We start from the raw sequence: 26804 nt of genomic DNA, 5'->3' as shown, positions 1-26804 counted from the left end.
AACATAATTGTGGAAATTCAGATGCATTGTCATTTACTGAATAGTCCTGGTAACTTTTATGATGGTCATGTATTTTAAACAAATAATTACCTTTACATGGGAATTATAAATCAGAGCCTCATTCAAGAATCCCCTTTATTCATGCCTGTTGTTTGACTGTGTTTCCTCCTGGCAGTACAGGTAAGGAAGAGGCAGGGAAGAGTGGGCAGGGAAGGCCTTATAGTCTAGCACATGGGCCCTGAACCTTCAGGCTTAGGGTGTAGTATTTGAAGGTAAAAACCAAAAGCCTTGGCTGGGAGGAGTTCTCAAGCCAATGCTCAGAAACAAAATTTTCATCTAAGTTGACATCTCCCTTTGTGTTCTTTCTCTGTGATTGGCCCCTCCATCCACACAAGCAAAGAGCTTTGCTTTATAGTCTATTGGATAGTAGTCCCATGTCCAGTAAGTTGTCATGATGTACTTATTCTACTTCTTTGATCTAGATTCTTTTCTCATCATAGCCTAACCCTCAGTTCATGCCCAAATTGTCTTTCACTTGGATGATAATAATGCCTCCTACTTGAACTCCTTGGCTCCATTGGCCTCTGCCCCACCCATGCCTCCCCATGAGCATACACATACACATAATCCATCCCTTAACCACTGATGTTCCTAAGATGAACGTCTCATTGTGTCAAGCCCTTGTTTAAAATCTGTCTTTGTCATAACACTCTGGATTCCTAGGCAAAATGAAAAATAATTTTTTTAATAAAATAAAATTTGTCTTTGACTTTGTCAAGTCCAAACACAGTAACATGACTTATAAGACCTGCACTGGTCTGATTCCAGTTTATCTCTCCAGGAGCATTTCTTACTGAAGATAAGAAATTATCTCCAGATATAACTTTAGTCAATACTGAGATTCTTTTAGTTCAGGACAAGATGCTTGCTCTGGCTCCAGGACTGGCTAAGAGTAGATGTAGTTTCCTCTGTTTGAAACATACCTGAATCAGCTCTTCCTCCTCTCTTACCTCTTTCCCTTTTGCATAGGTGAATTCTACTCTTGAGGTTTTCAGTTTAGATCTCATATTTTTAAAAGAAATCCTTTCTGAACACCTATGAAAGAGTTACATACCATCAGCATATCCTGTATTATTCCCATCTTCACATTGCCACTCTGTATTTTAAATGCCTGTATATTCAAGTGGACCCTTCGCAAACCAATTAGCTTCCTGAGGGAAGTGACTGGGACTTTCTTGCCCATAAGTATATCCTTAACACCTAGTACAATGTGCGGCTCATAGTCAGCTATCAGTAAATGTGTGTTGGATGTTTTGAATAGATGGATTTAAAAAGGTGCAGTGAGATACACAGGAACCAAAGCAGATTTGGAGCCACAATAGAGGTATCAAAGGACCAGGAATGCCGAGAGGAAGGTCCTGCCTTTCCCTGCATTAGGCAAGGCCCGGGACAAGAATGCAAATTGAGGTCCCCACATGCCTAACTATTTTAAAGTTGGAAATCAAGCCAACGAGCTGTTAAATAAAGTATGTTCTATCCTGCTACTTTGAAAATATTTATTCATAAAAATCTGAGGCCAGGTATTATTTTGGAATTCCTAGACACTTCAAAATTCTGTGTCAGAACATGGAAGCACAGTGTGGCTCCTGTTCCATCCCCTCCTCTACTGCAAGAATGTGGGCACCTCAGTCCTCACTGCCAAGCTCCATCTATGTTTCCTGAGAACAGCTAGGCTGAGGCTACTCCCAGGCCCACCTGGTGTTGTCTGCCTCAGGTAGAGGGATCTGAAAAAGAGGCTTGTGCGGGCCTTGAAAGTTGTTCCAGGGTCCTTAGGGTGTAGACTTATGGAATCCCCAGGATTTGGTCTAGAAGGAGGGGGTGGGGAAGGCATAGATTTAATGTGGGCAGTCTCCTTGACCTTCAGACTGGGTAGGGGCATGGGCAGAGAGAGTTGTGTCTAAGGGTGATACTATAAGTAGGAGGCCATCTGTATTTGTTCCAGAGATTGTACTCCTAGTGTCTGTGGAAGTATAGCATTGGGAAGAAGAGTCTAATATTGTATCTATAAAACCCTATCTGAATACAAGAATAGGTCTTAAAGGTTGTAGATATATTTTTTTCCTAAGTAAGCTTTTAATTGTTTATATTTCAAGGCCACATTACTCTGTTCTGTTGGGTTCTGGGAAGCAGTTTCAAGTAGTGCTTAAGATCAGTCTTTCAAGCTAGCACAGGGTTCTGAGTTATGAGTAGGTTTGAGTTCTGAGTTGTCCCCTTACTGGCTGTGGAGCCTTAGGCAGAGTGCTTCATTTGCTGAATAGAGGTAATAAAATCTTCCTGCAGGGTTGTAGTCAAAGTATGTGAGGTTAAAGTCTTTAAAAGGCTTAGCTCAAGTAAATGCTCCATAGATCACAGTGCTGCCATCATCATCATAATCACTGTCACTATTTTTACAGCTGTTATTCTTCATTGTCTGTGACAGTGATGACCTTTGGCATGTCACATAACCTCTCAGAACTTCAATTTCTTCATCCATAAAATGAGATGTTTGGAGCAGAGGGTAACCATGATTCTGTCCATTTAAGAGCAGAGACTTTCTAGAGTGCTTTCTCTCTCAGTGTATGCTGAACTTGAGCTTTACCCCCTGAGCTATGTTGTAAATTATTGATGGAAGTTACTTACTATGCATATAATATCATTATGTATTCTATTTTAAGCAAACCTGGTGTATAAAAACTGAAAAAATCTGGATTAAATATGCAGTTTATGAAACAAATATTTGCTTTGCAGAAGGATTCAGTGTAGAGTTCCTTTTACTCATATACTCTTCTGGTACATTAAAAACCAAATTTGAAGGTGGCACCTGTGGCTCAAAGGAGTAGGGTGCCGAACCCATATACCAGAGGTGTGGGTTCAAACCAGGCCCTGGCCAAAAACAGCAAACAAACAACAACAACAACAAATTTTGATTTACAAAAAGATATTCAGTTTGCCTACAACTTTTCATAAAACGTATATAGAGATTTTTAATCTTTTGAGTCACAGAATCTTTTGAGAATTGATTAAGTATGATTTCTCTTTGAGAAATGAGCACAGTTGCAAACAATTTTCAGGTCTTGCTCAAATCCCGCCATGACATTGAAACTTTTTCCAGACATTCTAATCCACTTGAGCCTCTCCATTGCTGTTGTGGCTTTTTGTTTAGCTCATAATACACTCAGGGCTATGCAAGACACAGTGACCCAGGCTTAGGATATGTTAGTGAATAATACAAATGGCATGTTCTAAAAGACAGGTATTATTTCTGATGAGAAAATTGAGTCTCAAAGAGTAAGCAGTTCTCTGAGGTCTCCTCAGTAGTAAATAAATGGTCAAAGCAAAATTTAACGAGGCCTGGCTGTAAGACTACTACACTATGGTGAAAGGCCTTACGTTACTTCACATTTCTTCCCAAACTCCTAAATCTTTATAAAAGAATAGGTCGCAGAAATGCAGAGGCTTCTCTTCCTTAGTGAACTTCTAGCAAGGAAATCCTTAAAGCAGCTTCATGTTGACAGCCAGTTCTTCCCCTCTCACTGGAGCCGGGAAGACTTGCAGGAGTGCTACCCAGCTATTGGGATGGGGTGGAGCAGGCAGAGAGCTGAGGAATGAGGGACTCTCTTGGCTGGATATGATTCAAAAGTTTTGATCCCCTACGTGCCCTGGTAAAATTTTGCCACTGACATCTGTGTTAAAGAGTTGTCAGCTGAGGAGCAGAGACAAGGCATGTCAGATTCAGAATGTCCCATTTGCCAAGTCTCACATGAGAAAAGTGAAGACAGGTCCCATTTGGAAAAGAAGACCTGCTTCCCCAAAGATTTATTACACAGGGGTCATGTTGCATAACATGGTCAGTAGACTTGACTCCTTGACTCATTCACATTTCATAAGATATGAAGGGAATAAATGAAGGACCTTATCTGAGTGACTGAATAACCCAAATCTTACTGGAATTCTGTTTTGGTACTATAAGATATAAACAGCTTGAGCCAATATTGTATACAAATTACTGTACTTTGCATAATTAAAGACTTTATGAGTCTTTATGAGGGCTGTGTCCCCAAGGCAGTTTATATGACCTTGTATATGAAGATGAGGTCTGTGTCAAGAATGTTAAAATAGAATATTCTTGGCGATTTGGGAATATGCTCACAAATCCATTTTTGGTTTCAAGTCCTTTAAAGATATGCTATCTTATCACTTCAGACTTCACAGTATGTCCTAGAAAATTACACTGTTTTCACAGTGATAGTAAAGGCACCGTGAGATTTGGTATTTGGTTTAGATTTTCCTCGTGATTTCCCACACAATATAGAACATCTTTATAAAGTCACTTGCTATTAAGTATTTCAGACCTTTATTTGGCAGTAATGAAAAAAAATCTACATAAAAATGTTTGGGAGTAGAATATGCATATTTGGGAATAGCTGACATCTGATATATAATTTTTGTTATATGCTATGAATGGGGTAAGAGAGAGTCCAATAATGTAAAGATGCTGCCTCCTTGTATCAGCAAGGCAGCATGACATAGTGGGGAAGTACGGACTCGCAAGCTAAATTATGCTCTGCTAGTTGCCTGCTCTGAGACTTCAGAAAATCTATTTAACCTCCTTGTGTCCTGTTTCCTCATCTAGAGAATGTAGTTAACTGCAAGTTCTTCTCTTGCTGCATTGATCTCAATATTATGTGAATTAATATACATAAAATGCTTAGAACAGCGTTGGTGCAGAATAAATGTTATATGTTAGCTGTTGTCATACAAATGTGTAAAAGTGACCAATAAGCTCTACTTTAGGTGTCAGATGGTTTTAAAACTAAGTTAGTTTATCCTTAGTTTAGGATCAGGCTTTCTATGGAGTTTACCGCTGTCTTTGTCTTAAGAAAGCTCTAACTAGGACTACTGCCATTTCTTCCGTCCTTTTCTATCAAATCTGCATATCCATGAGCAGCCACCCTAACACCTGTGGGCTGGGTAGCCTCATGGTCCTGTAATTGGAAATGTTTAATAAATTTCAATGTGATAGATTGAATAAATACCACATCTCACACATACAAAACATATTCTAGCCAAACACGTGTCAGCCCTGCTGTGATAATGAAAAATACTATTTTACTTTAAATGTTGCTGACTTCATAAGAGTTTTAAGTATAATCAGTGAATACTAAGGGGGAAAACGAAAATAATAATGTGTAAGAAGTTCTTGTAACCATCTGATGCTATAAAAAGGGTCTTCTTCACACTTGAAAAGGCTGAGGCAGTGTCGCCATTCATTCGTGCAAAATATGTATTGAACACTGACCATCAGCCTGGTCTCTTCTGGGAGCCGAAAGTCCTTATCACCTTCATGGAGATTATATTCCAGTGAGAGGAGGCAACGAACCAGTAAGCAAATAAAATAAGATAATTTTGGAGACAGTTAAGTGCCACAGAGTAGATAAAACAGAGTCAAGGAGGTTATATAACTAAGCTGAGGTGCAACTGAACTGAGAGAAGAGGGTTTCATACGGAGGGAACAGTAAAGGCCTGAGATAGGAATGAATTTGCTATGTTTGAGGAAAAGAGAAGCAGCTTAGATTTGGGAGGCTGGGGAGAGGAGATTTCAGAAGTAGGCAGGGTCTTAAACACGTGGTAACTTTAGGCCATGGCAAGGTGTCAGATTATAGTGAAAGTGCAGTGGGAAGTCATGATGCTGCAGTGACACAATCAGATTTGTATTTTTAAGTAATTTACTTGGCTGCTGCATGGACAACCAAATATAGGAAAGCGTAAGTGGTCCCAGGAAGATCCCTTGGGTCCCTTAAGAACGCATTAGCTGTAGTTCAGACACATTAATATCTTTGGCCTAGAATGCAGCATTAGCATAGAGGGAAGTTGGAATATTTACAGTCTATGTTGGAGGTAGGAACAACCTCTAGATCAGTGGTTCTCAACCTGTGGGTCATGACCCACAGGAACTGTATTAAAGGTCCGCAGCTTTAGGAAGGTTGAGAACCACTGCTCTAGATGTAGATGGAAGCTAAAAGAGGAATCAAAGAATCACGTATTTTAAGGTCTTGCTCAAATCCTGCCTTCACAGGGAAACTTTCTCCAGCCATTCTAGCCCACTTGAGTCTCTCCTTTTGGTGCTGTGGCTTTTTGTTCAGCTCATAATGCATGCGGGGCACACAAGGCACAGTGCCCATGCTTAGGATGTATTAGTGAACAGTACCCTTGTGGAAGTTATATTCTGTCCTCTACTATTTCTATCTCTGCCCCTGTAATTTATGCTAAGTTTTCTGTCTTCATGTTAGTCTCTAATTCTTTCAGACAATATTATTTTTATTCTTTAAATACAGTTACCTTCTTAAGGACTTTCAATTTCCCATAACATCTAGCTCAGTGAGGGGGGAAAGTAAAATTAACAGTGAAAATAAGGGCTTTTTCCCCCCACAGATAACTTATTTATGGGCCTGCCTGCTTTAAATAAGTAAATTTGTAAAAATCTAAAATTGCAGTTCAGATCGTTGGAAAGGCCATTGTTTTTCCTTGGAAAAAGAATGATTTGTTCACTCAAGAGTTAATTTAGACCAGGCATGGTGGCTCCAGGCACTCTGGGAGGCCGAGGTGAGTGGGTTGCCTGAGCTCAAGAGTTTGAGACCAGCCTGAGCCAGAGTGGGAAAAAAAAAAAAATAGCTGGGCATTGTGGTGGTGCCTATATTCCCAGCTACTTGGGAGGCTGAGGCAGGAGACTCATTAAAGCCCAAGAGTGTGAAGTTGCTGTGTGCTGTGATGCCACAGCATTCTACTGAGGGTAGCAATGTAGGACTTTGTCTAAAAAGAAAAAAAAAAACCTTAAAAGTAAAAAGCAATTAAATATAAAATTCAAGAAAAATGTTAAAAAAGTGTTACTTTAGAATAACAGACCCCTCCTGACCCAGTGCCATGGCTCACTCCTGTAATCCTAGCACTCTGGGAGGCCGAGGCAGACAGATCACTTGAGCTCAGAAGTTCCAGACTAGCCTGAGCAAGAGCAAGAACTCATTTCTACTAAAAAATAAAAAAATTAGAAAAAACTAGCTGAGTATTGTGGTGGGTGCCTATAGCCTTAGCTATTTGGGAGGCTGAGGTGAGAGGATCACTTGAGCCTAGGAATTTGATGTTGCCATGAGCTATGATGCCATGCCAGGGCAACAGAGTGATATTCTGTCTTTAAAAAAAACAAATAAACAAACAAAAAAACCACCTCCTAATGAATGTAATTAAAAGTTTGTTAATAAGTCATTATGTCTTTGTTAGACAGTTGGTTAAAGGACTGAAGTTAAAGTGTCAGAGGCTAAATTAATCTAAAATAAAGACAGGCTAAAACTTAAAATTGTAAGTAAAGAGAAAATAATTGTGTGTCACACTTTATGGGGGCAAGACATGTTTGCAAGAGGGACTTTACCTAACAATTGCAATCAGTGTAACCTGGCTTATTGTACCCTCAATGAATCCCCAACAATAAAAAAAATAAATAAATAAAAAATAAAAAAAAATAAAAAAATTCAAACGTATAGACTTTATAGAGGACTTACATTTTCTACATTTACAATTTATAATCAACAATTATAAATTGATTCTTTAACCAGATTGTATTCATCCTAGCAATGAAAACTAATCATCTGAATACATAAGAAAATTGGCTTCTGGTTACCTCTTTCTGAGTTTTGTCATAAAATTAAAAAAAAGAAAACAAATGTCATGGGTTTATGTTTTGCAAGGAAAATTGAGCTTCTTCTTAAGTAAACACAGGATATACTGACTCTTTTTTTAAACCCCTTATAATGATGTTGGCATTGAGATGCTATTAGAGTGCGATGGCTCTACCTACTATATTCATCCTATGGGTTAACTAAGCTTTTGAGAACTATCCCAGTAATCCAAAGATCATTTATGACTTATTTCTATGGAAATTATGCAGAGTTCTAGAATATGGACTTTAAAATACCTTGTTCATAAGTGGTCCTCTTAAACTTACTTCTGTAATTCTCATAATCCATGTACTTTTTTGAAGATGATCCTATTATTAATGGGAAATAAAACCTTTAATCAGGTAGTATGCAGCAGGGTAATTCTCATGGTAAAAACATAGGTGCCATTCCCTTTATCTCATTTGTTCATTCAGTGTATTCATTGAGTGCCTTCTCTGGACAGCACCCCGCATGAATAGCCGTAAATCAAGACTGATCCCTAACGCAGAAGGCATTAGATCTCTTTGGGGAAGAAGACATATGCACAAATAATACACAATTAAATGTCTTAAATATTGTAATGGAGATGTAAATGAAATACAGTGCAAGTATTGAGAAAAGCAAGATACATTCTCCTGAGGAAAGAGGGAAGACTTTCTGGAAGAGATGGCATTTAACATGCCACTTGAAAATGGAGAGAATTTGAATGGGAACAGGAAGAGAAGAGCATCCTAAGAGGCATGACCATGTGGACAAGTTGATAGAACTCAGAAAGTGTGTATATACAAGAGCCAGCTAGTGCTTCATGGGGTGAACATTTCTGGAGTGACTACCAGGTGTAAGACACTGCCTAGGGAGCCAGGAAAGGGATGGGCTTTACCTTGAGGGAAAATTTCTTCTAAAGTGTAAGTCAAAACACAGTTATGAGTTAAGTTTGAGCTGAACTGAGACATTGGAATAGGATTCTGTGGTGATGGCTTTTGTGATGGTGATACTGTTTGTCATTTACTCAACCCTACAAGGTTCTAGGTGCTATGGTAAAAAATTTACATGCATTCTTTTCTTCAGGTCTCCATATAAGATATGATTACTCTTTTATTCCTACTTGTTAGCTGAGAAAATTGGGGCTTAACAAGTCAATTAATTTATGTAATGTTGCCCAGCTGGTAAATAGCAAACTCGAGATTTGAACAGGTGTATTGGATTTCAGAGCCTGTAACTCACTAAGGGGAGCCATAGAAGACATTTGAATAGGAAAATGATTTCAGCTGTTGTTCTTAGGCATTCATTTGACTACAGGGGTAATACCATGATTAAAGAATGATGCTAGTGAACAGCTATCAAGTAGCTAAATGAGGGTAATAGTAATGGGTATGAAAAGGGGAAAGAGGTAATGGAGGTCAAAAGATGCAGTCCCTAACCCCCAGGCTGCAGACCAGTACCAGTGTATGGCCTGTTAGAACTGGGCCACACAGCAGAAGGTGAGTGAGGGAGCAAAGCTTCGTCTGTATTTACAGCTGTTTGCCCTTGCTTGCAGTCGTGCCTAAGTTCTTCTGTCAGGTTGGGAGCAGCATTAGATTCTCACTGGAGCCCAGCTATGAACTGTGCAATGAGGGATTTAGGTTGGGTGCTCCTTGAGAGAATCTAATGCCTGATAATCTGAGGTGGAGCTGAGGTAGTGATGCTACTAGCACTGAGCAGTGGCTGCGAGTACCGATTATCATTAGCAGAGAGGTTAGATTTCACAGATACCATAATAAATCAATTGCTTGCAGACTCATCAGAAACTTTCTGCCCACCCTAGTCTGTGGAAAAATTGTCTTCTAAGAAACTGGTTCCCGGTGCCAAAAAGGTTGGCGACTGCTGTCATAAAGATAACAATTCAAAGGTAAGGAGAGAGCGAAGTCAAATATGGCTTTAAGTCTCAGAGTTGGTATAATTAGAAGACTTATGGCACTAAACAGTGAGATAAAGGCTACCAGAGGAGGAATGTCCTTTGGGTAGTGAGATGTAGGGGTGGAGATCCAGAAGCTGGGATGACTGGTTTAATTTTGTGCAAGTTGAACTCGAGGTGCTGAAGGAATACAGGTGGGAGAGATTTAACGTGGTTAGAAATACAAAAGCTGGCGGCGCCTGTGGCTCAGTGAGTAGGGCGCCCCCCCCCCATATGCAGAGGGTGGTGGGTTCAAACCCAGCCCCAGCCAAACTGCAACAAAAAAATAGCCGGGCGTTGTGGCGGGTGCCTGTAGTCCCAGCTGCTCGGGAGGCTGAGGCAAGAGAATTGCGTAAGCCCAAGAGTTAGAGGTTGCTGTGAGCCGTGTGACGCCACGGCACTCTACCCGAGGGCGGTACAGTGAGACTCTGTCTCTACAAAAAAAAAAAAGAAATACAAAAGCTAAGGTTGAAAAAAAGACCATTTAGAAATTAGATCGTATTCTACCCATGATAGAGATGTTCAGGGAGACTGGAAAGGGCCATGGTTTTATTAGACTGGAGAAATCATAAGCCAGATTATAGGGTTTACAAAGTGAGGGGGTTAGTAAAAGTGAAACAAAAACAGTGAAGGCTATGTTAAAAGAAGCTAAACGTTAAAGGCAAGTAGTTGGTAGACTAAGGGCCTAACAGAAATAAAGCAAATTTTGTTTTTCTTAAGAATGGAATGATAAAATGACTAAAGAAAGATAATAATTAATAGAGGACAGGCTTATGAAGGAGGTCGTGCTGCATTAACTGAAGGTAACAAATCAACTGGGAAGGGCCAAGTGCCTCCTTTGGATCCATCCAAACTCTTCCCATTTTATTGATTTATTTTTATTGATTTATTTTTTCTTCCTATTTTAGATGACCATTTAAATGCTACTTCTCAGCTAAGCCTTTTTCTCTCTCGTAGTTTCTCCCATAAAGCCTTAAATATTCCTTTTCTTATACTCTCAGCACTCTCACTGTACATATATGGACCAGTGTTTCTCAAACATCATGGTGCTTGTAGTCACCTGGGGGGGAGGGGGCTTGCTAAACCACAAGTTGCTAGGCCTCACCCTAGAGTTTGTGTTTTTGCAGGTCTAGAGTTAAATCCTCAGAATTTGCTTTTCTAACAAGTTCTCAGGTGATGCTGATGCTGCTGGTCCAGGGACCACATTTTGTATATTACTGCACTGAGCTAAAAATATATGAGCAGTTCAAATAAAAAGCTTGGGAGTTTGAGAATACACTAGTCTGCCATATCTGGAAATGTTCTAGGAAAATACCCCAAGAATCAGTCATGATTTAATGGCAGGCAAAAAAAAAAAAAACAGAATAGAAGCTGTTGCCTAGCTCCATGAAAGAAAAGTACATTGAAGAAGACATCAATCTAATTTCTACTGATCAGAGTTTTCTTAGAAGTTTACCAAAGATGAAAATAAAAAAAAAGTGAAAACCATAGCCCTGACTATAACTTTATTTTTATCATGAAGAGCTAAATATTATGCGAGCAATAAGTGCACAATTGTTATTTGAGGGAAAATAAATATAGAGCTAGCACACCATGTTCCATTTAGAATACTATTTTGTTATTATTCATAACAGCTGAGCTCATTGGGCCTGGAGAAATGCACCATTTCTAAGAGCTGGTTTTATAATTACTATTTTGTTCGCTGCATTTAATTATTTGCTTAGGTTACTTGCCCCTGGTAGTTACTGTGAAAACGTGACATAAGCACATATACTAAATCTCTGAATTTGGGTAGTTATAGTTTGTTCTGTGCGTCACTAAAATGTTGACTGTGGTTGGTGACTTTGCTAAATTGCACAACCAAAGGTGCAAAATCCTTCATGACATTTGCAAACACCAGTCATTTCAAGCTTTTATTCAGTCAAATGGTAAGCTAACTCATCAGTATCAATGACAATCAGCTTAGCCTAAGCAGAACAAGTATTCAGTCACAGCCACACTGTGTAGCATGGCTATATGAGAAATTGTATTCTGATCGCAGGGTCAGATGCCACTAGGTGAAGAGTTAATTAGTTAGATATGAGAGTAAATTATGTATCATTCTAGTTCTAAGCCTACACAGCTGCTAATTTCATTATGGTAACTGAAATTAGGTTTTTGAGTTGAGATGCATACACATGCCCTATTAATGTTACCAAATTGTCATCTGCTGTAGACTTTTTGAGTTATATGCTTTCATTCTTTATTTAAAACCTAAAAATCTATAGAAAAGGAAACAAATTCTTTAGATCATCAAATATACCAAGGAACTATTCTGGGCTAACAGAATATAAATAAAATTCATTTTGAGAACAGATTCCTTTTCAGGACACAAAAGGTAATTTCAAAATAAAGTTGCCTGCCTATGCAAAAAAAAAAAACAAAAGAACAATCCCTTAAAATATAAGTTACTGAAAATTCTAAATCAATATAAATGATATTTGGGGAGAATTGAATTGCTTCGTTAGGGAGGAGATGTGAGTGTCACATTTTGATTTGATTTTTACCATGACAGAGTAGTAGTTTTCTGAGTAGCTGGGAGGTACTTAGAAAAATTGCATGAAAGAAAGTCACTTGTCAGTCTTTTAGGATATATTTGGTTTGGTGTCGTCAGAAGGTAGTCTGCCCTTTCCCTAGAATCAAGTTGCAAACACTATCCTCAATAGTAATTAGAGCTAAGCGGCAATTACAGGCCATAGAATTTGTGCAGATGCACTGTGTGCCGGCTGTTTCCTAGCACCACATTTCACAGGAGCGCCAGGTTGAAATGATGGAATTATTTATCTCTAAATGTAATACCTCATGCAGTGCTCAAACGCAGAAGTGAGTGTGGACTGTAATCTTCACAACGAAGGTAAGCACTGCTGACTGATCAGCATTTATACCTTAGGGAACTTTTTTTATGAAGTATCTGACAAAAAATATAAAGTTTTGGAAAAAGAAAAATATTAGAATTAAGAAAACTAGTATTTGCTAATCTGCTACTTCCTTGCCCAATATTACCTTGGTTTTCCACTCTTTACATTTAAATTGTACAACTAAATCACATTGCTAAATATGATGATGATGTGACTGATTCCTACATTTCCTTTCTTTATGACCTACTCTTACTTTTTATTCGAAGTCTTTATCGCAGAAAAACTGCTAGGTAAAAATGAGATTTGTGTTTAATCCAGGTATGTTAGGACACTGTCGCCTTTTTTCTCTTCTCTTCAGAAAGTATATTTAAACTGATGATTATACATGTCTAAGAATCCACATGCCAACTGACGGAATAGTGCTGGGGGCCTGTAATCACAGAGTGACGCGCGTGGGTGATTTGCACTCCTGTCACGTGATTTTTATGATAGGCACCATTTCAAGTTTTAATATTCTATCCAGTACAAGTCAAAACTCCATGGCTTCATGTTTATTTAAACCCTTGGGCATAGAAATCTCCCTGGCAACAAGGTAAGTTTAGCTCCCCAGGAGGGAATATTGTCTAAGAGTAGGTGTATTTTGTTTGTATAGAGTAGGTACTTGTGAAAATTTCATTTCTATTTTAATGTTATCACTTTGCTTTCCCTCACCTAAGAAATCCTTTTTCTTTCAATTTTGCCATTTGTGAGACATGAATAAATATTACCATTAGGAAAGGACTTAGAAACCGTTGGCACCAGGAGGATGTTTTGATCTCATAGTTCCCAGTGGGATTTCAGATGGTTGGGAAAATAATGGAAGAGCATTGACTTCCTTTGTTCTATCTTTACTGGTGGGTTAGAGATATAAGCACTGAGTTTTCAGTGGGATCCTGTGAAAAACGAATAGGTTAAAGCCAAAGTTCATTAATGTTTTCAAGGTCCTTGCTATTCTGTGATGTGTAAACACTTAGCAGACAGTGTTACTCAATGCTGTTATTAAATTGGCTAGTATTTAATTTGGGGGGAATTGTTTTCTAGTCATGGGTCCATCATTGGCTTCACTTTCTGTGTTCTGCTTGTCATGCGTTTATTTATTCCTAAGCATCATTTTCTTTACCAAAAATAAAAATCATGAAATGACCGAAAGCCATCTAAGAATTTAGAAGCCGGCTTATTATGGTATATGTAAAGTACATGTATGAAGTCCCTTACCATGTGTACAAGCACCTTATATGAAAAGGTATAGTATTTGTACCCAGGACACGATGATAAATGTCTATAAAAATACACCATAAGATTCTATGGGGAATTTAAGTTCCTAACTTGTCTCACTCTCTCACATGTATGGCAGATTCCATCATCGAAGCATTTTAAAATGTCTTCACTTGTTGCAACTGACATGACTCCTTGAGACATAACCAGAGATAGGGTCTTATTTGTTACATCTTGTCACAGGGATAAACTTGTCCTGATAATAATCTTGCTGTTAATCTTTTGATTTATAGATGCACATATTTAACAAATCAATACAGTATAGCTGCAAAACAAGGCAAATGACAAATGTTATGTCTGCTCCCTAGTTTCCTTTCCAGTCTTAAGGTGAGAGACACATACAGAGACATAAACAGAGACATGAGAGAGGGAGGATTGATGAGAGGCCGAAAAGTCAGGTAAGTGAGAAGAAGAGACTCTGAAGACAGTGGCAGGGAAAGATAAAGAAAGGAGGTGTCAGAGAAAAGGAGGCAGAGATAAAAGGCAAAGTTTGGAAATGTAAAGATTGTGCAATTTGTGAACTTCAGATTCTTTCTCCCTTTTATTGGAAACATGCTGTATCAAGTTAAATGCATTGAGCACCAGGTCTATTCTTATGAATTGTTTACTTTCCTGTGGTGTCTTTTAAACCAAAGGGAAATTAAAATCTGTTTGAAGTTCAGAAGAGACCAAAAGCCAAACAAATGTTCTAAAAGAAAATATTTCCATTTCTTTATTGCCTTATGAAGCAAGTTATTAAAAAGGAAAATAATGAGTACTGTGATTAAATTCTCTACTTCAATGGAATTCCTTATTTAAAAAATCATTATGGCTTTGACTTTTGATGTTCATTGAAGGAGTAAGAGGGAATCATTTAGAAAGCCAAAAAGAATTCTCACATAAGGAATATTAGTCAGCTTTAAAAAAGAAGATTCTACCATTTCAATAACATGGATTAAAAATGGAAGACATTATGTTAAATAAACCAGAAAGAAAAATACGGCATAATCTTTTTTTTTTTCTTTTTTGTGAGACAGAGTCTCACTATGTCATCCTCGGTAGAGTGCTGTGGCATCACAGCTCACAGCAACCTCAAACTCTTGGGCTTAAGCGATTCTCTTGCCTCAGCCTCCCAAGTAGCTGGGACTGCAGGTGCCCGCCACAATGCCCAGTTGTTTTTTTGTTATAGTTGTCATTGTTATTTGGCAGGCCTGTGCTGGGTTCGAACCTGCCAGCCTCAGTGTATATGGCCGGTGCCCTAGCCACTGAGTTACAGGTGCCAAGCCATGAATAATCTTTCTTATATGTGGAATCTAAAAAAGAAAAAAGAAAACACACACACACACACACAAAAACAAAAAAAGTCAAATACTGTAGAACCTTCATAATTGACCATCTTCCTATATTGACCACCTCCTTAACTCACCTAATTTTAATTGACCAGACATGCACTACATGTACATATCAGTATAGTAGGCCTAGTTTCTTATGTTGGCCACTCCATATGTTGACCAGCTTGTTATAGTCCCTTGGGTAGTCAACTTCCAGAGAGTCTACTAGATATATAGAACAGAGAATGGAAAGGTAGAAAGGTAGTTATCAAAGTGGGAGGGGCAGAGAAGGGCACAGAGAAATGTAAGTCAAATATAAAATTACAATGTGTTGGATGAATTTATGTAGAGATCTAAAGTGTAGCGTGAGGAGTATAGTTAATAATAGTGTATCGTATACTAAAAATTTTTTATGAGTATATTTTGTGCTCTTGTCACACAAAAATGAGGTGATGTGTATGTTAAATTGCTATTGAAACACACCTTAAATTTCGTATACTATTTGTTAAAAAATAAACTGATAGTGAAATTGTAAAATAAAAATTTTGGTGACTTTGATGAATATTCTTTTAAAAGAGGAAGAAACTTCATGCAGGAAAGTCTGGCACAAAGTTAGTTCAGTAGTACAGAAGTAAACGTAATGCACCGGGACAGGGGCAATCATCTTTGATAAATCCCTTCTCGTACAGGAAATTTTTGAGTGGTCACTGGAGGGCCTCATCTGATACTGTTTTACATACCACTAGTGCCTCAGAAGCTCCCTGCATGACTGAAGCAATAGCATCAATTTCCAGGATGTCAGGGCAATGGCAGAGTTCCAACAAACCAGTCCAAAGATTGGCCCAATCTGCTAAATACCCTCCAAAGACCCTTTGGAATAAATAGCCTCTGGGTCACAGGACATTCCCTGTTTCTTAGGACAAGGGTGATCTGATATTGTCTCTCAGTTGTCCAGCTCCTGTGTTTGAAGGAGTTAGATGCCCTGCCTAGCAAGGTTGTTCCTGCTCACACAGTTTTTGCTCTGCTCTATTTCATTTTGTACAGATTTCTGCCATACAATGAAAAGGTGAAAGGGAAGAAAATTATTTTAGGAGTGAGATATTAGGAAATTTCAAACAAGGAATTGATGCTAATCCCGGTTCGCTCTGTAAAACTAAGCCAAACTCACACGATCTTCCTTTCCTCTTCAGATCCCCTCAGCACCATTTTTCTCATCATAATGCGAATATTACCTCATTCCTCATAATCTCTTCTCACTCCATCGTGGCATGGCCAGGTCAGGGACCCCACACAAGACTCCATAAGGATGGCACAGTGGCTTTCATTCTGCTTGCACAGCAACCCTGGCTGCCAGGTGGAAGCCATCTCTGCTGCTCCTGGGTGAGAAGGGTGTCTCTGCTGATGGAAGACCAGAGTGGCTCTCCTGCGATGAATACCGTGATTGTATAATTAATCCTCCACTGGAATTTTTTCTGAAAGCTCCATAGTGCATTGTGACTATGGTGGCCATGGGATATGTGTGCAAAAGAAGGTTGCAACAGTTTTTACTGTTTCCATTTATTTCCAAGTTGTGCTTTCTGGCATTCTATGACCTTTTTTTGTTGTTAATGTGGGCAACAACCCTTGAATAGCTATAAAGTGTTTGGTTAATATTTAAGCTAAGCAAACCTTTTTATTTTCTGCCAAGGCAGGAGTAGTGAGCACTAGCAGAGCAAATATTAACTCTGTTTTTTCTTCGTCTCTTTATTTAATTAAGCAAGCTTTAGAGGGTGAAATTTTTTTTTTTTTAGATAATTTATCTAAACCACTATTTCCCCCCCATTTTTGTTCCTAAATACCAACAGCCTACACATTAAAAGCAGGAACTGAAATTCTCTGAAACTAAGGGAAAAAACATGTTATGCCCTAGAGCTAGAATTTATAGCTAGAATTTATAATGCTCTGACCTCCAGAATTGCTCTATCCAGACCTGTTAGCCTGGCCCTTTGTGCAAAGGGCAGAAGAGAGGCCTAAAGACAGAGCCAGAGGCCTAACCAGCCTTGCTGCTTTGATCTGCTTGAATGGAAGGTCAGTTGCCATTGCCTGGAAAAACGAGTCTTTTCAGACAGTGTTTTTGTTGCGATTCAGATAGTTCTTCTGTAGCGATTCAGATAGTTTTTCTGTATAAAAACCACCAACAAAAATGATTGTGTGCCACCTACCATGGGACTATATTGATCTAAAACACAGTTTTGATGGGCTTAGTTTTTCTCTTTTTTTCCCTATTGGGAATATTAAAAGAATTATTTAAAATGAGATGTTGTATTTGATCTTCAGCTGTTCTTTAAACTGGAAAGCAATGTTGGCTCTTGGCCACACTGGCTTTCCTTCATTGAATTTCTTTCTTCCATTATTCATGGTGATAAAACATTAAAATTAAAATCTCATCTAAAAAAGCGAATACTTTCTTTTAGATTTCAGTCAAAATAGAAGAGAAAACAGACCAAATACTCATGTACCTAAATTTTTAAAGAAGATAATGACTACAATATATGATTCCTGTATATCTTTGATAGCACAGACTTAAATATTCACAATCGTGTCCCTCAGCACAGAGCTCTCGGTTTCATTCCACCATTAGTCAGGTGCCATGGTGCATTAAGCTCTCCTACTCCCATTTTTTTCTCATAAAATGAAAGGTTGATTCATAAATTGTGTTTTCCTCTAAATTTTATGAAATCCAATTCCTCTAGAAATATTCAGTGACTTGAGAACATAGTTGTATTTCCTGGGAAAGTTTGTATTTTGAGGAAGGTTACTAAAATAAGTGATAATTCTATGGAGCCATTAGATCCTTAGCATGCTGTGAAGGAAGAACCTATAGTTCCTCTGTAACAGAAAAAGGCTCCAGCCCCCTCTTGGAAGAGTCTCGATGCCATTGAGGAGAGTCACTAGGCAAATGGATCTCAGGACCATCTCTCTGGATCTTTTTGCCAGAAAATTTCATTAGGTGCCTATGACCTCACAATTCCTTCTTGACCTCAGACAATTTTAGTAAAGTGCTGTCTGGAGATAATTTTGGCTTCCCTAAAGACGTAGTAATTTAAGAACCAAGCACATGACATTCCCCTTTGATAAGTCAGGTGTTTAAAAACTATTTCAAAAAAATAGAGAAAGCATTTGTTAGAATCCTCTTTTCCCTTCTTTGATTTCCCTTTCTTGTGTGATCATGCTTAATTCTATTGTGTCACAAATTGAGAAACTACAACAAAGCAAAAGTACTTTAAATTCAGTTTTTACATTTCAATTTTCATAAATTCTCGGATTTTGCAGTGCTGCTTTGAAAAGGGATTGCAACTAATGAAGCATATAACATGTTTAACCAAACTAGAGTTTCTACTATATAGTAAATAAATCTTCCATATTTTTCAGCATTTAACTGTAAGAAACTCAGCATGTACGTAAGGTTTTCAGCTAAAAATGAATCACCACTTAGCTGGGTGTATTCTATTGCCACAGCATCTGGAAAACCATAGTTTTGTGTAAAAGCTGGCCCGTTACTACTAAGCCCCAAGGACATTGTGGCTTAAAATGTCTCATGATGTGGCTTTACTGCTGTTTTTTGATGCAGTACTTCATTATTGCTTATCAACTTCAGTGTGGTGCTCAGAAGGATTGATTTTTAAATGTAGCATTCTGCCAGGCTGCTGCTGTGGCAGCTGCTGTTGAACTCTTTAGAGGGAACCCTGAGCGGCCCCATGGGAGATTTAGGCACAGAACTACTGGTTGTTAAAATTGTTAAGATTTTATGGACTCGGGATTCTAGATACACATTTTTCTTTTTGGCATCACTGGATTCTGTGTCAGTCTTTTCTGTCCACTTCCTAAATTCGGCAAGGAGGCATCAGCATTCAAGGGAACTTTTATTTGCTCATAAATTGTATCAAGCAGAATCCAGCTGGCTGTGGAGAAAAGAACTGAGAAAGCATCAGATTCTTCCTAAAACTCCACAAACTTGACAGTATTTGAAAATGTTTTTCTTATTGGGGAATTTTGCCAGTATTTGTTAAAACATTTTATTAAAATTAATAGCACTGACCACATTTTTAAAAAATTTCTGTGAACGTATACAGAAAAGTGCACGTAAGCATACAGTTGGCTAAATGTACACAAACAGAAGATATCGGTGTACCTGTCCCCCTGATCAAGAAAATGACATTTCCAGCACCCTAGAAGATCCTCGCATGCTTTGGCTCAGTCACACTATCCCACCGTCCCATCCCACCCTTTCTACGATAGCCACTATCTTAATGAACAGCATAAATGACTTAGCCTAGTATGTATCATACGTTATGTAAATGGGGGTATGCAGCAAGGACTCCTTTATTGTAGTTCTTTTTCTCAACGTTGTTTTCCAGGTCTCTTTGTCGTTGCCCATAATTATGTATCAGCTGTTCTCATTGCCATATTCCCTTGTGTGGATTTTGTGTGTGTGAACATACCAAAATTAGTTATCCTTTCTACTACTGGTGGGTTAATTAGCTAATTTACAGTTTGGGGCAATGATAAATATTCTCGCTATGAGCATTCTAGTCCATACCATTTCTGTTAGGTATACATTCATACCTAGAAATGGAAATGCTGGGTCATATGGTATGTACATATTCAGCTTAAAAGGTATTGCTAAATTATTTTCAAAGTGGCTGCAATAATTTACTCTTTAATATAAAGTTCTAGTTGCACCATATCCTTGTCAACTTTTAGTAATCTTTGTCTTTCTACATTGTATTGAACTATTCTTGTGGGTGTGTAATGGGCTCACCCCTGATCCCTAATGAATCCAAGTACCTTTTTGTGCGTTTCTTGTCCATTTTAATTGACACATTTGTGAACTGTTCATTCAAGTCTTTTGCTCATTTATCTAGTATTTCCTTTCTTTTTTAAATTGACCTACAGGAGTTCTTTATCCTAGATTCATTTCTTTTGTCAAACTATATATATTGTGAAAATATTCTCCCAATCTTTGTATTACCTTTCACTCCCTTGTTAATGTCTTATTCCTATATTCATCATTTTAACAGAGTATCTTCACCAATTTTTAGATTTTATGATTAACAACTTTCCTTTCCTGTTTAAGAAATCTTTACTTACTACAAGGTCAAAAGATGTCCTGTTTTTCTCTTTATTGTTTTACCTTCTAATTCAGAAACACTAAGTATTTTTTTAGTTGTACATTTTATTCTATCTATGGGTTTTTCTTTATGAAGTTCCTTCCACCATTCTCTCCCATATCCACCTCCCCAAATACAAGCCATTCCTCAAAGTGTATCTTAAGAGATATCTCATCTATGAAAGTACTTAGGCACTCAGCTCCTAATCAAGTGTAATTTCTTTCTCTCGAAACTCCTTAACATTTTCTTGATAATATATGACCTCTGCCTTTTATGATATGCTCTCCTGGGATATGTTTCAGTGTCAGATGAGTAGAAGTAGTTACTATAGTTATCACGGTAACTGAAGCTTGTACAACACTGGCTGTGCATCCAGCACAGGGCTAGGCACTTTGCATAGAAAAATCTCCTATCAGTCTTATAACTTGTCCAAAGTGACACAAGATAGTGGTGGACTGAAAAGTTTCCAGCTGTCTCTTGAGTTCATGCTTTGTATGTGTAGAACAGGTTGCATGAAAATCATGGTATGAAGCCATGATCATCCCAGGAGCTCTATGAAAATTAATTATGCTTGATTCCGTTCTCAAAAACTTGAGGGAGTAAATTTTTTCTGCCTAGAGGTTTGCAGTGCCTATTAGCATATAAAAAGTTCTGAGACATTGTGAAAAAGAACTACTTTAAGTTTTGTTGAAGACAATATTTTCTAAATGTATTTGATGACAGAATTTTTCCATGTAAAATGTTTACATATAATCTACTTTAGGGAATGATGGTGTGGATTTTAAAGTTAGACACACATACATTTGGACTCAGGCCCTACCACATATGGAGTGATCTTAATCTCTCTAAACCTCACCTTTCTCATCTGTATAATGGGTATAATAATAATGCAGACCTCATAGAATTGCGTTATAATGTAATTAAATAAGGCACAAAAATCATTTAGCATAATAGCTGGCATGTAGTAAAATCCCATTATATGGAACTTATTATTATTTTGTCTTCTCTTAAGAAGTAAAAGAAATTCTGACTCAGTTTTAATCCCTGTAGCTGTCAGCACCATGCCTTGTTGGTTCCTCATAAGTATTTATTGAATTAAATAACACTATTACTTGGGGAAGATTATTATTCGATGAATATATTCTAGAGGTAGGCCTTATAGAGCATTAAAAATATTTTACTGTATATTTTAGTCATTTAATATCATATCCTTGAACTACATTAAGTTCAAATTAAAGTTTCCACTAATTCCCAACTATAAACTATACCTGTTTGGAGGTTTATCAGTTTAAGCCTATTAGTTTAAAGATGAAATGCTTCTATAAACACCTGAAGAATGTGTCCACATAACTGAAATATTTTCAGCTATATAATTTGGTGACCATAGTATGGGAGGAAAAAGCAGAATTCAAAAGTCAAATTGCCTGGGTTCTAATCCTGGCTTCTTCATAGGACAAACTGTATGAAGTTGGGCTTGATCTCTCTGTACCTCAGTTTTTCTCATCTATAAAATGGGTCTAATAATAGTAGTGCCTAGTACATAGTATGCTATAAAAATGTTATCTTCAGGTACATAGTGTCTAGTACAGAGTATGCTGTCTATGATTATTGTGTATCCTTTTCAGAAGTAAAACTCTTTATCAGTCACATCTTCTATTCATATAATCGCCTCTTAGTGACCATGCTTAATGGTCTCTTGGTAAATTATTTTCCTCACATAGCATACTGAGGGAAGAATGGAAATGCTGAGGGGGGTAGTGGAGGAGATGCTACGTTGGTAATTGTCCTGGTAAGGGAAAAAGATATTCAGGACAATGGGCCAAAAAGCAGGGAAAGCAATGAAAAGACAAAACTGAGTTTGGTAGAAAATCTGAAATGCCACTCATTTTAATTTCTTTAAAGAAATCTTTGGGAGTTCTATAATTGACATTGCCTGCCCCAATAGGTTTTTATGATTTTTTTATTTCAGTACTCACTGGAGTGGACCTACGTAATAACAACGTAAGAAGAAAGTAGTTTTGCAGGTTATAGAGTAGATGTGGATTTGATGGCCTTCTGCACACGCTTCTTCATGCATATTTCCTGACTCTGGTACACTTTCCTTTTGAAAAATGACAAGTTTTGCTTCTGTTATAGTACTTACTGAACAGTACATAAGGAAGAGTCACTAGGAAGCCTCAAAGCTGTAACCTAAATGGACCTTTAAGATCATATTTCTAAAGGTCAAAGACAAAGGCAAGAATTTTAAGTGTCACCTGGCTTTCAAGTGAGATTTTTATAGTGCTGTATTATGGCTAAATCCACTAACATAATAAGGCACCTATTATGTTACAGAGGGAGTTGGCTGAAATAATAGTATTTTTATGATCATAGTGGAGAGTTGTCTTTCATACATTATTGGCTTCATAGCTGTAGATGAATGCAACTCATATTTCACTATCAAAATGAGATTTATGGAAGTGAGTAAATTGCATTCTTATAGGAGAGTACATGGATACAGGAATTTGCCTGGTGAGAGTGGTGACTTTTAGATCTTTGAAATATGCTTACTTGTATGTGTGTATTTCGTTTTAGTATAGGAGGTTTACAATACATAAACATATTGTATAGGAAGTTTATGTATTGTAAACCTCGTATACAATACTATACTCGTATTGGTTACAATACATCTATATTTACACACACATTCAGTAATATGAAATGTCTCATCAAAGAAGGTGAAACCGTATTATGATTTTATTTATTATGATACATACCAGATTATATCCTATGCTCTGAAACAGAGCTACAAATGGGCAGTCCCTTGCATAATATTGCCAAATAGTTCATATACAAGTTAAAGGTTGGTCCTGTCCCATAAGAATAGCAATGCAAGGGGTACACTTATACATATACCACCCTTTGCAGTGAACTGCCTGCTCATTATATTCTCAATTTATTTTTCCCTTCCAGTCCTTGACTCTTAATGAGATTAAGCATTTTCTTACAGGTGCAATGCATTTTAGCCAAATTTCTGCTTGCAACTCTGACATAAGGGCACCCAGAGATGAGGAGAAAGGCTTCTAAGCAGCACCAGCAACAGAGCAGCAAAATCTAGAATAAGAATCAGAGGGATCAAAGTATGAAATAAACTGTGCAAAAACAATGTACTTTATTCCTATTTCTCTTTTGCAAAACCTTCCTTGAGTCAGTCCTGGGGAAAAAATATTAAAAAGCAAGTTTTAAAAGTGAAAACAGGTTGAGGATTGATGAAAACATAGTTTATATTTATTCAGAAGATGTACTAGTACTTTAAAACAATCTGTGTTTAACATGGCAAATTGTCTGTCATTAAAATGCTAATGAAATGGTAAACAGCTGCTAAGTTTTTTATGCTAATGAATGGTGGCAGCTAAGTAGTTCTCAAGCCTTGTGTTTATTAGCATAGAGATTTGATTGGGTAAGGGGGATCATTGTGCATTCTGACCTTTGTTGATGGAGCAATCTGTTTGTGAAGTTCCCTGTAGCCTCCTATTTGATTTGAGTTTGTTAGTACAAAATGACTCTCACCAGGCCCTCAGGGGGCCATGTGCATATTACACAGTGTTATCAGAGCCACCATTGTGGGCTTGGAGAAAGAACTTTGCTTCCCTTTGGGAGACCCACATGGCAAAATAATTACAAAATTTGTTCATTGTGCAGTTTTAAGTAGAATGATTCTGTGTATTTACTCTTTATACTGTATATGTTTAATAATGTTTTGTTGTAAGAAATATCTCTATTTTTTCAATTTAGCTGAGAATTTAAAGCAAAGCTTTAAAATAAATATTCTAATAAGTGCTCCTGCAACATTAGACATATTGAAATAATACACATACTACATGTACATACTGAAAGGTATTCAGTGGTGTACTCAGAGACGAGACCAGGAGAGGTTTTGCTAAGTTTAATGAAAGGGAGCTAAGACCCACCTGAACAAAGATGACAGCTGTACTGAGAGTGGTTTGGGGCTTGTTTTTATCCTGGGAGCAGGGGGAAGGAGATTCCACAGATTGCTGGAAGGCTATGGTAGGCTCCGGTTTTTCCAGCAGAACTCTTGGGGTGGGACCAGGTAGGCCTTTTCTTCTGGGAGGGTGGTGGGGGAAGGATTTAGGCCCCTAGCATTCCCATCTCTTGTTAAAAGGGGTGCTAGGATCAAAGGTCAGTCTTCCGGAACTGCTTCTCACTGGATAGGGCCTTAGTCCTTTTCAATGGGATGAGTCAGGTGTTAGGAGGGCCTTGTGGGTTTGGGGTACATTGAGAGAGGGTTCAGGGAGTAATAGAATTGAGTTGCAACTGCAGCTGACACCTTTTTTATCCTGTCTTGAATAAATGAAGATAGGAATTGGATGACACAATGGGCAATGGTTAATAACAGGAGAATTGCAGTAAGTGGGTCCAAGAGAGGTGAAATCCAGCATCCCCATGAGCTGTCGAACTAGGATCCCTTATTTTGACAGCAGAGATGAGTGGCTTGTTCCTGGAATTATGGGATGCCCTCTTGGACTAGAAAAAAAACTTGTAGGTATAGAATAGCACACCCCCTGTAAAAAAGTGTAAAGGCTCCCTTCCCCCACCGTGAGCAACCTAAGCCTCTATGATTTTGGAGGGCTACAGATGCCAGGGAGTCTCCTGATCTTGTATGAGTTATAAATGATCAGAGACTTTCTAGAGGCTTTTGGTCAGTTCAGTGGATATTAGTTGGAACTGGTGGGTGGTGATTCCTAGTTCAGCAGTTCTGGTGGAAACCCTTGCAGTGATGCCTACTCCTATTAGGAGAGGGATTAATTGGATGGCATCTTTAGCTCTAAGTAGGGTATGAAGGGGAACTGAAACCTGCTCATTGTCTGGGAAGAGGGATAATCAGGAGAAGGTAAGACTGGAGTGCAGGTGCTGGTCTAGTTTGTGGGAGGCATGGATAGGTAGAGGTTCCACACAGGAAAAAGATGCCAGTGTCATCAAAGCAAGTGGAAAGGTTGAAGGAAAGGAGAAATTCTTGAGTTCCTGCATATTTTGGGGGAGCTCCTTCGGTATCCTAGATGGAAAGGGTTCCTGCTAGGGTTGCTCCAGTGATAGGTTGTAGAAGTGGGGGTGAGAAATAGAATGGGAAGAGGTGAAACTTGGTTTGATCTAGATAGTGAGATTGTGACTGGGTTTGAGGATGAAGGGACAGGAGGCCTGAGTTTCCCCTGTGTTTTTAATTTAAGGGAGGAGTGAAGAATGGATAGTAGGCTGTCTCGGCAGAATGGGAGTTCTAAGAAGGGGTGTAGGCATTAATGAGAGTGAGGGGAGGAGACGAGGAAGAGAGAGAGAGGATATTAGGGAGTGGGAGAAGGAAAAATCGGGGGACAAATAAGTGAGAAAATGGCATGGCATTTTAAAGAAAGAAAGGTAGAGGTTTAGTGGGTAGCTGAATTTAAGGGGGAAAAATAGAAAAGAGTAATTGTAGTTGAATTTGCAAGGCACTGTGAGTGCGAATGTTATGTCCTGTTTCCGCAGGTAGGAGTGAAGACAGACATTTTTCAGGTATGTCTCTAATGGATGTTCAAGAATTACTTGAAGCTCAAAGGAACAGATTTTAAAAGACAAAGGAGTTGGGAAATGTAAAGAGAATTTATGTTTCTTCTTTTGTCTGTCGGGTTCCTGAATGATCTGTGAAACAGGGAATGTACAGGGATGAGAGCTGCTGCAAAGAGAAAGAAAGCAGGTAGAGAGACAGACTATGAGCTAATCATTTTCTATCATTTCACTATAAAGACTGATCATCCTTACATTTTCCTCTTTTTAAAATGAGCTCAAAGCTGGGAATTTATGGATGGAGGTCTCTTTTTCTGAAACTGCTTTCCTCAGACTTTGGATGGAGCAATGTCCCTGCCTGTCTGAGCTCATTTTGGGGTCATTAGAGGGAGGAGTGAAAGTGGATGATCTCTAAAGTTAGGTTAGAGGTGGGAAGGTGTGTCATTTGAGAGAAATTGTTCAGGCTTGGTTCTGTAAGAATGTTACTAGGCAGTAAAAATGTAGGTTTCCAAAGTAAGAACTCAAAGTAGGAATATAAGGGGCCTCATAGAGGGCCTAAGAGAACTAAAATCGCAGTAGGTCAAATTTACTAGAAGCTGCCTGTTTATGAAGTATAAGGTTAATGTTAGTTTGTATTGTCTTCATTTGGTTAATAAAGAAACAACAATCTTTTCCCAGTATGAGTAAAGAGGAGGAGATCTGGCATGTGAGTTAGGTAGAAAGATAAGGAAAAGGTCAAGGAGAGTAAGGTGTCTTACACTATAGCATATTAAAGTTCACAGTTTTAAAGTTTTTGAGGAAAGAGTTGAGTCTGGAGTCTACGATGGGCTGGGCTTCTAGGGAATCTACTTTGGGTGGAAGGTCTGGAAGGTCTGTGGGGTTCCGGAGTCCAAAGAGTTGAATTTAGAAGAGAATTT

The 26804-nt window shown here is 38.2% G+C and overlaps 1 protein-coding gene across 10 annotated transcripts in view; it reads left to right on the top strand.

The window, feature by feature from the left end:
* Positions 1-26804, top strand: part of ZNF385B (zinc finger protein 385B) — a 459310-nt gene that overhangs the window by 333138 nt on the left and 99368 nt on the right. The window contains exon 1 of one of the 10 annotated variants that reach the window (XM_053596749.1): positions 8042-9636. The exons of 6 other annotated variants lie outside the window; for them this stretch is intronic. Coding sequence is in view for 2 of the 4 variants with exons in the window: in XM_053596744.1 (XP_053452719.1) it covers positions 12523-12574 (52 nt within the window). In the remaining 2 variants the exon portion in view is untranslated. Of the gene's footprint in view, positions 1-8041; positions 9637-12058; positions 12575-12700; positions 13171-26804 lie in introns of those variants that run through there. 3 more of the 10 variants (XM_053596744.1, XM_053596745.1, XM_053596748.1) reach the window with 3 other exon arrangements.

This window comes from Nycticebus coucang, chromosome 7, assembly GCF_027406575.1.
Source record: "Nycticebus coucang isolate mNycCou1 chromosome 7, mNycCou1.pri, whole genome shotgun sequence".
NCBI classification, from domain to species: Eukaryota; Metazoa; Chordata; class Mammalia; order Primates; family Lorisidae; genus Nycticebus; species Nycticebus coucang.
Note: the sequence above shows the minus strand (reverse complement) of the source record. Positions and strands in the feature narration are given on the sequence as shown.